Consider the following 13117-nt stretch of genomic DNA (forward strand, 5'->3'; position numbering starts at 1 on the left):
GGCAAGTTACTTAACTTCTCAGTGCTTGTTTTGTTATTTGTAAAGTGGAGATGCTAATAGTACTTACTTTCTTTGTGGTGAGCCATAAATGAGTTAAAATATGTAAAGTGCTTAAGATAGCACCTAGCATGTGGTAAGCATTAGGTAAGCATAAGCTGCTGACATTGTTTTTATCATCATTAATCATCCTCATCTTTTGAGATTAGCTTTCTCCTTAGAAGATATAACTATATCTGGGCATTATTAATTGCAGTGGTAACTTTTAATGCTAATGATAGAAACTCATTATGTAAGAAAGATATTTTGTATAGTCTCTTTAAATAAAAGTAGTTTTAGAAAATTTTAAAGTGCTGTAGTTAATTCATGAGGTGGTGATAATAGCCTTGAAAATAGCTGATAGGTTAACATGTTCTATTTGATAATTATGATAATAGTTGTTATTGTGTTCTTGCAATTGTTTCCTTGCAATTGAGTTCCAGGGCATGGGTTAGTATGACCCATGTGTACCAGAGATGGCAGGTGGAAAAGGTTGCTTTGCCGTGCAACAGGTGCTACCACCCCCCTTTTCTCTGTATTACCACAAGATATTGGATTCTCTTTCCTAGTCAGGAGGCACATGGGCAATTCCCTATCCCATGTCCACAGTCTGCCCTGACTCGCCTCTCTCCCCCTTTCCCGCTGTATTAGTCCTTAACCTTAGAGTTCCCTTATGGGTTCTTTTTTTATTGATTTTAGCTGCCTGATCTTTAGTAATCATATTATGACTACTAGTTTGGTGATAGTGAAGGTAATTGTTGGCTCCACACACAGAGAGAGACCTTTAGTTATAGGCCCTTTCCAGTTAACTTTATGTGCCCATCACCCCACCTCTGTTCCCCAGTGAAATAACTCATAGGTACATGCTGCTTGTGTTTCCATTACTTAAGATTGGTAACAGTCAGCACACCTAAACTGCAGAAGTGCTTTCTGAGGGTGATTTGACTCTTGCCCGTCAGTCCCGTGGTATTTTCTTATTTGTTAAGTCTACCTCGTTTACGCCTAGATTATAGGTTTTCCATCATACTAAAATGAACATAATTTTTGGTAAAACATTCTTGGGACACCAGATGGATAATTTCTATGGAAGATTCTTCTGTTTGATATTGGTTGTATAGTTTGTGTAGCTGCTTAATATAACATAACTTTCCTCATTTTACACATCTAGCTTGGAGATTTCCTTGATGAAGAAGAATGAAGGCATGACATGGCCAGAGCTAGTGGTCGGTGATAAACAAGGGGAGTTTATAAGAGACTCAGCTCAGTGTGCTGCAATAGCCGAACGTTTGATGCATCTGACCTCTGATGAACTGGTAAGCGATTGCAATCGTAGTGGGACTTCCCAAGGATTCAGAAGAATGTGGGGATTATACCATGTTTTTCAAACATTATTTTGCTTTTCCTAATGTAAAAAGACATTAGGTCTTACTGACTAGTGTTTGAATATCGCTTGAAATTCTAATATTTATTCCCTAATATTTATTCCCTATTCACTAACTGAATACATATATGTGTGTGGACATGTTGTACATTCAGGGTAGGTGTGCATGCATGTGTATATGTATATGTGTATCTCTTGGTCTCTCAATATATGTAGAGAGAAAAGGAGATATGTAATTGATCCTTGAACAATGCAGGGGTTAGGGGGCCCACCCTGTACACTCAAAAATCTGAGTATAACTTATAGTTGGTCTTCTATATCTGCTGTTCCACATCCTCAGATTCAACCAGTTGCGTATTATGTATTTCTGTAGTGTGTATTTTAAGTTCAGTCGCTTCATCATATCCAGCTCTTTGCAACCCCATGGACTTCAGAACGCCAGGCTTCCCTGTCCTTCACCAGCTCCCGGTGCTTGCTCAAACTCATGTCCATTGAGTCAGTGATGCCATCCAATCATCTCATCCTCTGTCATCCCCTTCTCCTCCTGCGTTGTCTTATAAGTAGACCCTTCCAGTTCAAAGCCATGTTGTTCAGGTGTCAACTGTATCTGCCTACATATCTGTATTCTCCTTTAGAAGAATTGACTGACCAATGCTGACAGGGACAAAATTTTGATTTTATACACTACTTTGCTAATAATCTATTTGTAATCATTGACATTTTTTTTGGTGATCTTAGAATATCACAAGGGGTGTGTATATATACATACTACATATAACTATGTTTTTTTGTTGAATATATTCCTCCTCTGATAACATTTAAGATAATGTTAAGAATTTGAACAAATACAGCAGTACACTAGAACTTCAGTTATCTTCATTTACCAGATCTTACATCAGCACATTTAAAATGTCTGACTTATTGCCATCTGGAATTATAGCAATGAGGAGGGTTGTATAAAGAAGTATTTATACTGTAGAGTTTGTTGCATCCTAAGATAGAAAAGAAAGATTAGAATATTGAAAGTAAATGTCTCTGACAAAAGAAAACATGACCAAAATGGAGAAACCATGTTTCACATTTTCCAGCATAATGGAGAATTTCAAGAATCACTGAAATTTTATGTACGACTACAGAACTTTGATTTCATAGCCTTGTTACAAGTCATACAGACTGCATTTCTCTATGCTCATTCATTCAGCAAGTATTTATTGTGATAGTGCTCTGGGGATATAATTATAGAGACAGTAATGGAGGTTTGTTGTGAAATTGTAGATAATTGCTGCTAACTGCCTTTTAAACTTGATGATTTCAAATGACTGTTGTTAAATGACCAAGTTATTTATGCCTGAATACTAGTGTATTTGTTAGTTTTAAAATAACAGAATTTTGTCATCTCTAACTGAAGGCAGTTTTTGTTTTTCAAATCTTTATACCTTTTCTTGCCTTACTGCATTGATTAGAACCTCTAATCCACAGTACGATAAAATTACTTTTTTACATACTGCTGGTTTGATTTACTGGTATTATTGAAGAGCTTTACATCTCTATGAGGAATATTGGGGTCTGTAGTTTTTGTTTTGTTTCTTTACTTTTTCTATGTGGATAATGCTGAGTTCATAAAATGAATAGGGAAGTGTTTCTGTCTTCTGTTTCTGGAAGAGATTGTAGACTTGACATTATATCTTTTTAATGTTTGATGGAAGTTTCCAGTGAAACTGTCTGGAGTTATCTTTTTTTGAAGGTTTTAAACCATAAATTTAAGTTGTTTAGTAGATATTTTGGGCATTTATTTCAATCGACTTTATTTTTCTTCTTTTTTTTCAGTTTCCAGTTTCGTTCATTTCTGTTATGACATTTATTACTTTCTCTTTGCTTGCTTTGGATTTATTTTGCTATTTTTTTGAAGGTGAAAGCTTAGATGATTTTTTTTTACCTTCCTTTTTTAATGAAAACATTTAATTCTGTACACTTCCTTCTAAATACTACATTAGCTGCATCCTCCAGATTTTCTGTTTGTTTAATCCCATTAGTGATTGATTTGATTTGTTGCTGGCTTTCAGTTTTTTGCCTGGCTGGTTTATTCTTTGTCTGTTCTTAAACCGAGGGCAGAACTTTTCACATATCTTAGCTTAAAATGTGGAATGTTTACCAGGGTTTCTCCTCCTGTGTAGGCCCTGATTTCTAATATTTGTCTCCAAGTATCTTGACTATTATCAAAATTCAGCCTCTTAGCCTTTTATCCGCTGCTTTCCCTTGTCTTTTTCAGCTCAGCTTGAAATAGCAGATGGCTTGAGGAAACAGCACGGAGTCTTGGGTTTTCTTTACTTTCTCTTTTCTCTGTAATCTTGTCTTTTTCAGTACTGGCTGCCTCAATAGTCCTTAGCTTTTAATTTTTGCCCTCTTATTTCTAGTGTTAGTTGCTCCAATTCTTTGGTACCCCATGGACTGTAGCTCCTCTCTCCATGGAATTTACCAGAGAATACTGGAGTGAGTTGCCATTTCCTGCTCCATGGAATTTACCAGAGAATACTGGAGTGAGTTGCCATTTCCTGCTCCAGGGGACCTTCCCTTCCCAAGGATCAAACTTGGATTTCCCATATTGCATGCAGATTCTTAGCTAAGCCCCTAGGGAAGCCCCATTTGAGTAACTGAAAGGGAAAGGGAGGGAGGGAGAGTACCTTCTGTTCTACTGGATGTAGGTATCTTCTTGAGTCACTGTAACAGAATGCGTGCATGCATGCTAAGTCAACTTCAGTTGTGTCCAACTCTTTGCAACTCTATGGACTATAGCTCGCCAGGCTCCTCTGTCCATGGGATTCTCCGGGCAAGAATACTAGAGTGGTTAGCCATTTCCTTCTCCAGGGATCGAACCTGAGTCTCTTATGTGTCTTGCATTGGCAGGAGGGTACATGACCACTATAACCACCTGGAAAGCCCATGGCCCAGCTGCTTGCTGGAATTACCTTCTAACCAGCCACTGTAATCATTGTTTTTTTTGATATTTAGAATGGAGCAGACAACCATAGCTAACTGGCTCTATATGTCAGCTGGAAATGGACAGATCTGATAATGTCTGTAACTGAGACATTTAGTTTCAGACCCTTGCGGGTTCTCAAATTCTGAATAACATGACTGTATTTTGGCAAACTAGGTATGTGGACATTTTATCAGTTGCTATAGAATTGTATTTCTGTTACATGCATGTGAATATACAGTTTATAACTTGAGTAATCCTTTTTCACTCTTTGAGAGAAAAACATCAAACAGTGATTTTTGCAGACAGTGAAACATACTAAAATCAGTGATTCCATTTATCTCTGCATTTAACTTCTTTTAACTATACCTCTGTGTTTTTGTTTGGGTGGATATTTGTGTGTGTGTTTTAATGTTGATTCTAGAGATTATGGTGTACGTCTTCAACTTATGACCATGTGTCTTCAACTCATATCTTGAGTTCATTTAACTCGTATCTTGGGAACTTTATAGTATAAATCTGTTCCTTCATCCTTTTTATTACTTTTGTCATTTTATTTCTACCTTAAATAAACTTTTAATATGTTGTAACTTTAGTCACATGTCTTTTAAAGAGATTAAAAACTCAGTGTGGAAAAGTCTTGAGTTGATCCAAATATTTGTCATTTCCTCTTTCACACTGTTTATTCAGATTTCCATCTGATGTCATTTTTTTCCAGCTGAAGAATTTTCTTTATCATTTCTTGCATTGTATTCTGCTGGATAAATTCTTTCTGCTGGATGATTCTTTTGTTTTTCTGCAGACATACATGTGCAAAATGCATGCCTTTCTTCTTTCAAAGCTATTTTTCTTAAATGTGTAAGACACTGTTGACAGGTTTTTTACCTTTCAGAGCTTCAAGCATACTTCATTGTTTTTTGGCTTGTATAGTTTCTAATAAATCAACTGTCATTTGTAACTTTGTTCCTCTATTTGTAGTATGATTTCCTCTTCTGACCACTTTAAAATTTTCTCTTTATTACTTAGAGAATGATTTTATTTTTCTTATTTTCAGCAATTTCATTGTAATGTAACTTACTATGATTTTTTTTCTTAATGTTTGTTATGCTTGAGATTCTTTGACCTGTAAGATTATCATTTTCATCAAGTTTGAAAAAAAATTGCCATTATTTCTTCAAATTTTTTTCTATTCTTCTTGCATCCTTAAATACTTATATGTTAGACCATTTGATATGGTTCCATAGGCCACTGGGGTTCTTATTTTCTGTGTCTGTTTTTAGTTTTTGTCTTCTCTGTGCTTCATTTTTAGATGGACTCTTTTATCTTTTACTCGGGTTTCCCTGGTGGCTCAGGCAGTAAAGAATCACACCTGTAGTGTGGGAGACCTAGGTTTCATCCCTGGGTTGGGAAGATCTCCTGAAGTGAATGGCCACCTGCTTACTCTTGCCTGGAGAATCCCCATGGACAGAGGATCCTGGCGGGCTACAGTCCATGGGCATAGAGTCAGACCCAGCTGATTGACTCAGCACAGCACATATTACTGTTTTAGAGAGACTGTTGCATTTTAAATAGACTCAGACTGACTTGTTGTCTTTTCTTCTGCCATGTCTAATCAGCTGTCAGTACCATCTATTCTGTTTTCCGTTTGAGATGTTGTATTTTTATATCTAGAATTTCAGTTTAGTTCTTTTTTATATCTTCTGTATTTCTCAATGTTTGTTTTTCTTTATATTTCTGAGTATATAGAACATGTTTATAATAGCTGTTTTCATATCTTTTTTGGCTGGTTCTAGCAGTCTACTATTTTTGTGACTATTTTTGGTTAAGTTTTTATTGGTCCTGAGCCTGAAATTTAATATTTCATTATTTCTGTAATCTCAGCATCTTTAAATATGAAAACATTAATTCTCTTATTGTTTATTTTCTTTTCTGGTCCAAGAATCCAAATCCAGATAAAGATAAACCTCCTTGTAATGCTCAAGAGTTAGAAGAATGTGATATTTTCTTTGAAGAGAACTTCAGTTTATGCAGATTTGATGGCAATACATTAAAAACTACTCATGTGGTAAGTTCTTGATAATGATATTTATAAAAATTTGTGAATAGAGAGAAGTTATTCAGATGAGATGATAAGTGATTGACTAAATACTATTTTGCAAAGATAGATTGATTGGCATTTACTGTCTGTGAAAAATTTCTTCATTTCCTAAAGTAGCCATCTTTTCACACCATCACCCATAATTAAACAGTGTTGTATGTTTGGTACTACTGCATAGTGATGTCTTTCAGTGGTTTTTTTTCTGTGCAGGTTTTTTATATGTAGTTGTGCCTGCAATATATGACAACTTAATGTCTAACTGTTCCTCTCCTTCACTGTCCTTTTGTAATATTTTTTAGATACTTAACTTTTTTAAAACTAATAGCTGGATATTATGATACTCAAAGGAATTACAGAAAGGAGCATTTCTGGATTATACCTGTGTAGAGAAGTGATGTGGAATGGCATAAGATCAGTGGGTAGAAAAGGTATCATTGAAGCTTGTTTCAAAATTACTTACTCTTAAGATTAATTTCTACATCTGCTGTGGTCTCACCCCATCAACATATAACACAAATAACTTCTGAAAAGCACAGAGATAACATTTTGCTTACCACAGTGTACCTAACACCTGTCAAGGGTTCTGATTCTGATAGGTGCTTAAAAACATTTTTAGACTGATCTGTTGGTGACAATCATAAAAATAAAAATGGTTTCAGTTCCATCTTGGATCTCACGAAATTTGCATGTACTTTTATGTCTCCTGTTCTTTTTCAGTCACTCTTCTAATTGAACAGAGTTCTTGATCATATTATTTTATGCAATCTGGTCACTGATCCAAAGCCCAGATGATCAAAGTTCTTAGGTTTTCTTGGCATTTTGCTTCTTAGATGTTTTTTAGTTCTGACATAATCCCATAGATAACTCCCTTAATTGTGAGTAAAGAAGAGCCATTACACACTCTTACTGCCTTGGGTTAGATTTTAGAAAATTATTCTAAGTACTACTGATGAAAAACTATTGAACCTTGACCAACTGTACACTATTTATTCTTAAAGAATCTGGCCTTTCTTCCTAAACTTATAGTCCTAGGAGCTATAACTTTTAGATACTGTTTCCTGCCTAACTTTTACAGAGAAGGCACCTGATCTTAGATGTCATAAAACGTTACTGTTTTAGCTTAGCTTCTCTGAGAATTTTACTTCATCGTAGTATAGTAATACTAAGTAGTATTGATCAGTAGTTTAATCTTGGTCACTGAGAGGCATCTAGTTAATGATACTGCTCACTATTTTGTTTGTTTAACATGCTATAAGTTAAAACCAAGGACTAATGGAAGGGGACTGAAATAAAACCTTTATTACTGACAGATTAGGGTACAAATGCCCTGTCTGCTGACTAAATCCTAGAATTTAGCAAATAGCACCTAACCTTAGTCACAGGCAGTGCCAAACCAGATCTGGCTGACTCTGGTGGGGCTCTGGAAGCATCTTATTCTCTGAGGCCTCTAGCTACCTAGAGGAAAAAGTTGATAGAGCAGAGAAGAATATACTTGGAATTTTCGTCTTACATTTACCACCCAAATGTCACTTCACTCCTTAAGGATTTATAGAAGATGAAGTGTTATAGCTGTGGACCTTCTCAGTGTCATAGAAATATACATCAGGAGTGGGAAAGTAGTAAAATACATAATAAACAGGGATAATCCTTCTAACTTTGAAAAAAAAATTTGGATCTGTAGAACTGTATTTCATCTTTTTATTTTGCTGATCTGTTAGGCTATAGTAGGTGAGGTTTACATGAGATCAAAGATAGAGCCAGTATTAGAAACTAGATCTGTGGACTTTCCAAATGTTTCACCATAATTTTCCCTAAATATCAGGATCATAAATTATAATTTCAAGATTCTAAACCACTACAGTCTGAATAAAATGTGTTCCCATAGAGCATGAATGATAGACTTATTATAAGCAGGTCCTATCTTTGGAAAGTTAAGAAATATATAAACAATCCCTCATTACATGAGTTTATAGGGACAATATTTAATTAAGTATTGCAGCATTTTTAACATACTTTAAATATTTAATCAGAGTTCAGTGTTAATATCTCATTTAAGTATAATAATGTATTCTTCTGCTCCTTTGTTATAAATTAATTGACCAGATATAGATGGGTTTATTTCTGGGCTGTTTTATTCCATTGATCTATGCATCTGTTTTTATGCCAATATTTTACTGTTTTGATTATTATAGTTTTGCATTATAGTTTGAAGTCAAGGAGCATGATGCTTCCAGCTTTGTTCTCTTTCTCAGGATTGCTTTAGCTGTTTGGGGTTTTTGTGGTTTCATACAAATTTTAGGATTGTTTTATTTTTGTGAAAAATTCCATTGGAATTTTAGAGAGATTGCATTGAATCTGTAGATTGCTTTGGGTAGTATGGACATATTAACATTATTAATTCTTACCGTCCATGAGCACATTTATTTATGTTTTCAGTTTGTTTCATCATGTCTTACAGTTTTCAGTGTACTAGACTTTCGCCTCCCTGATTAAATGTATTCCTGGGTATTTTTTTCTTTTGGATACAATTGTAAATAGGGTTATATTCTTAATTTCTCTTTCTGATAGTTCATTATTAGTGTATAGAAATGTAACAGATACCTGTATATTTTTGTATCATGCAACGTTACTGAATTTGTGTATTAGTTCTGACAGTTTTTTGGTGAAATCTGTAGTGTTTTGTAGATACAATATCATATCCTATCTGTAAAGTGACAGTTTTACTTCTTCTCAGTTTGGATGTCTTTTCTTTTTCTTGCCTAATTGCTCTTCTAAGACTTTCAATAGTATGCTTAATAGAAGTGGCAAGAATGGCTATCTTTGTTCTTGATCTTAGAACAAATCTTTCAACTTTTTACCATTGAGTATGATGTTAAATGGGGGCTTGTCATGGATGGCTTTTATTATGTTAGGGTAAGTTTCTTCTTGAGAGTTTTTAAATAAACGCACAAGGGGTGTATTTCAGTGAACCCTTCACTAAAGGGACGCTGACTTTTGTCAAGTGATTTCTGCGTCTGTCGAGATGATGGTATGATTTTTATCCTTCATTTTGTTAACATAGTATGTGATTGCATTTATTGATCTGCAGCTACTCAACCATCATTGTGGCCCTGGAATAATTAATCATTTCATGTTGTATCATCCTTTTAATGTATTATTGAATTTGACTTGCTAGACTTTTCTTGGTTTTTTCATCTGTGTTCATCAGGGATATTGGTCTGTAGATTTCCTGTTTTGTGGTGTTATTGTCTGGTTTTGGTATCAAGGTAATGCTGAGCTAGCAAAATTAGTTAGGATGTGTCCCCTACTCTTCCCCCTCCCCAAAAAGAGTTTGAAAAGAACTAATATTAATTCTTCTTTAGATGTTCAGTAGAATTCACCAGTGAAGCTACCTGGTCCTGGACTTTTGTTTGTTGAGAGATTTTGATTACTCCTTGCTAGTAATTGGCCTGTTCAGATTTTCTGTTTCTTCATGATTCAGTTTTGGTGAGTTTGTTCATTTCCTCTAGGTTGTCCAATTTGTTAGCATATAATAGTTCGTAGCAGTTTCTTATACTTTGTTGAATGTCTGTGGTATGAGTTGTAATGTCTCCTTCATTTCTGATTTCATTTCTCTTTTTCTTGGCATATCTACCTGAAGCATTTTTAATTTTGTGTATTTTTTTCAAGAAATCCATTCTTAGTTTTATTGATCTTTTCATTGTCTTTTAAGTCTCTTATTTCATTTATTTTTACTTGGATTTTTTTGTTTTTTTCCTTCCTTCTACTAACTTTGAACTTGGTTAATTTTTAGTTCCTTGAGATGTATGTACAAGTTAGGTTATTTGAGATCATTCTTATTATAGGCAGTTATTGGAATGAATTTCCCTCTCAGAACTGCTTTTGCTGTGTTCCATAAATTTTGGTGTATTGAATTCACATTGAATTTAATCTCCACATATTTGTAAATGTTTGAGTTTTCTTCTTATAGTTGATATCAAGTTTTTTGTGATCACAAAAGATCCTGATACCTTTTAGTTTTGTTAAATTTATTAATTCTTGTTTTTTAGCCTAACATGATCTATCCTGTAGGATGTGCTATGCATGCTTGAAAAGAGTGTTTATGCTGTTGCCTTTGGGTGGAATGTTGTGTTTATATCTTTTAAGGCCATATGGTTTAATGTATCTTTGAAGGCCAATAGTTCCTTATTAATTTTCTATCTGGATAATATGTGCATTGGTGAAGGTGGCTTATTGAAGTCCCCTATTATTATTGTATTGCTGTCTCTTTCTCATTTTAGATCTGTTAATGTTTGCTTTATATAGACAAGTGTGCTCCTAAGTTTGGTTCATAAATATGTACAAATTTTTGTTGGATTGACCCTTTTACTATTATATAGTGACCTTCATTGTGCCTTATTGTAGTCTTTGTGTTAAAGTGTATTTTGTCTGACATAATTGAGCTACCTCCAGTTTGTTTTGGTTTGCCTGGAATATCTTTTTCCATCTCTTTACTTTTAGTCTTCGTGTTTCCTTATATGCAGTGAGTCTCTTATAGGCAGCATATAAATGGTTCAGGTTTTTTAGTTCATTCATCCAGTCTTTTGATTGATGGTTTTATTTTAATCAATTTACATTTAAAGTAATTATTAAGAATGTATTCTGTTTTGAAGTTGCTCTTTTCCTTTCTTCTTCTGTTGATTACTTCTTTTGTGATTTAATTTTTTTCTCCAATAGTATATTTAGATTCCTTTATCTTCTTTATATTTACTTGAGGTTTTTGCTTTGTTGTTACCATGAAGCTGACATAAAACAACTTACGTTTATAACACTCTGTTTTAAGTTTATAACAACTTAAGTTTGAACAGTTCTAAAGCTCTACAACCCCTACCCCATGTTTTGTTTCTGATCTCACAATTTACATCTTTTTATCTTGTTTGTGTGTTAGTTGCTTAGTCGTGTCTGACTTTTTGCGACCCCATGGACTGTAGCCTGCCAGGCTCCTCCATCCTTGGGATTTTCCAGGCAAGAATACTGGAGTGGATTGCCATTTCCTTTTCCTGGGGATCTTCCCAACCCAGGGACTGAACCTGGGCCTCCTGCATTGCAGGCAGACTCCTTACAGTCTGAGCCACCAGGGAAGCCCATTTATCTTGTTTATCCCTCAGTAAATTGTTATATCTTTATTTTTACTACTTTTGTCATCCTGTCTTTATAAATTAACCCACACCCTTTACAACCTAGATGATTCAGAATTTTACTATATTCTGTACATTTGCCAGTGAGATATATACTTTTATGGTTTTCTTTTTACTAATTGGCTCCATTTTGTTTCAGCTTAAAGAGGTTTCATTGACATATCTTATTAGGCCAGTCAATTGGTGATGTACTATTTCAGTTTTTGCCTGTCTGGAAAATTCTTTCTCCTCGCATTCTGAATGACAACTTTGCCAGGTAGAGTACTCTTGGCTGGAAGATTTTTCCTTTCAGCACTTTGAAAGTATTGTGCTACTTCCTTCTGGCCTCCATAGTTTCTGCTGAAAAAATCTGCTCATAGTCTTATGGGGTTCCCTTGTATGTAAAAAGTTTTTTCTTGTTCCACCTCTGTAGCTTTGATGCATTAATTACAAGGTGTCTTGTGGGTCTGACTTTGGGATCTTCATATTTGGAACTCTGTGGGCTTCCTGGGTCTGATTATCTGTTTCCTTACCCAAATAATGGAAAATTTCCACCATTCTATCTTCAAATAAGTTTTCTGTCACTTTTTCTCTCTCTTCTCCTTCTGGGGTTCCATAATGTAAAAGTTAGTCTGCTTGATGTTGTCCCTTAAGCTGTCTTCACTTTTTTCATTCTTTTTCCTTTTTGCTGCTCTGATTGAGTGAGTTGAACTATCCTAAGTTTGACCTCAGTGATCCTTTTGTGTCTTTTTATCTTCACTTTATTCAGTTATTGCATTCTTCAGCTCTGTGACTTTTATTTGACACTTTCTTTGATCTTCTAAAGCTTTATTGAAGTTCTCACTTCATTCGTTCCTACTTCTCTCAGTCTCGGTGGGCATCTTTATGACCATTATTTTGAATTCTTTATCAGTTAAATCACTTATTGCTGTATCATTAAGGTCTCTTTCTGAGGTTTTATCTTGTTTTTCCCTTTGAAGCATATTCCTCTGTTTCTTCATTTTCCTTGACTTGCTGTGTTGGTTTTTGTCCATTAAATAAAATAGCCACCTCTTCCAGTTAAAGAAGTGGTCTTATAAAGGAGATGAAGCTTAATTGTTGCACTCTGCCCCTAGTTCTTTGTTGCCTCTCAAACTTTGTGATTGTCCAGGCATCTTATTTTGGCTTTCAGTAGTTGAGGGTGTGCCAAGACCTATTAGCGTCCCAAAATGGAGGATCTCAGTCAGCACCTGAATTCAGTCTGATTGGAAGCCAGACCCTCAGACATCACCTTTTAAAGTATGCAAGTATGTACAGTCCTGTGGACTGTAAACATAAGTCCCGCTGTCCACCAGAACCAGATGATCTAGAGCTGTACCCTGGGCAACAGGCACAAAAAATTGGGGCACCAGATGAGTATACAAGCTCCTTTCCTAGAAATACTAGTGACTTAGAGTAAGGCAGAGGGAATGTGCAAAGATGGCAACCAC

At 35.1% G+C, this 13117-nt stretch overlaps 1 protein-coding gene across 2 annotated transcripts in view; it reads left to right on the plus strand.

Annotated features, from left to right (window-relative positions):
• Positions 1–13117, plus strand: part of NUDCD1 (NudC domain containing 1) — a 120243-nt gene that overhangs the window by 46600 nt on the left and 60526 nt on the right. For both annotated transcript variants that reach the window (XM_061123596.1, XM_061123597.1), the window contains exons 7-8: positions 1205–1349; positions 6334–6459. In XM_061123596.1, coding sequence (XP_060979579.1) covers positions 1205–1349; positions 6334–6459 — 271 coding nt within the window. The remainder of the gene's footprint in view (positions 1–1204; positions 1350–6333; positions 6460–13117) is intronic.

The sequence above is a fragment of the Dama dama genome, chromosome 21 (assembly GCF_033118175.1).
Source record: "Dama dama isolate Ldn47 chromosome 21, ASM3311817v1, whole genome shotgun sequence".
Classification (NCBI taxonomy): domain Eukaryota; kingdom Metazoa; phylum Chordata; class Mammalia; order Artiodactyla; family Cervidae; genus Dama; species Dama dama.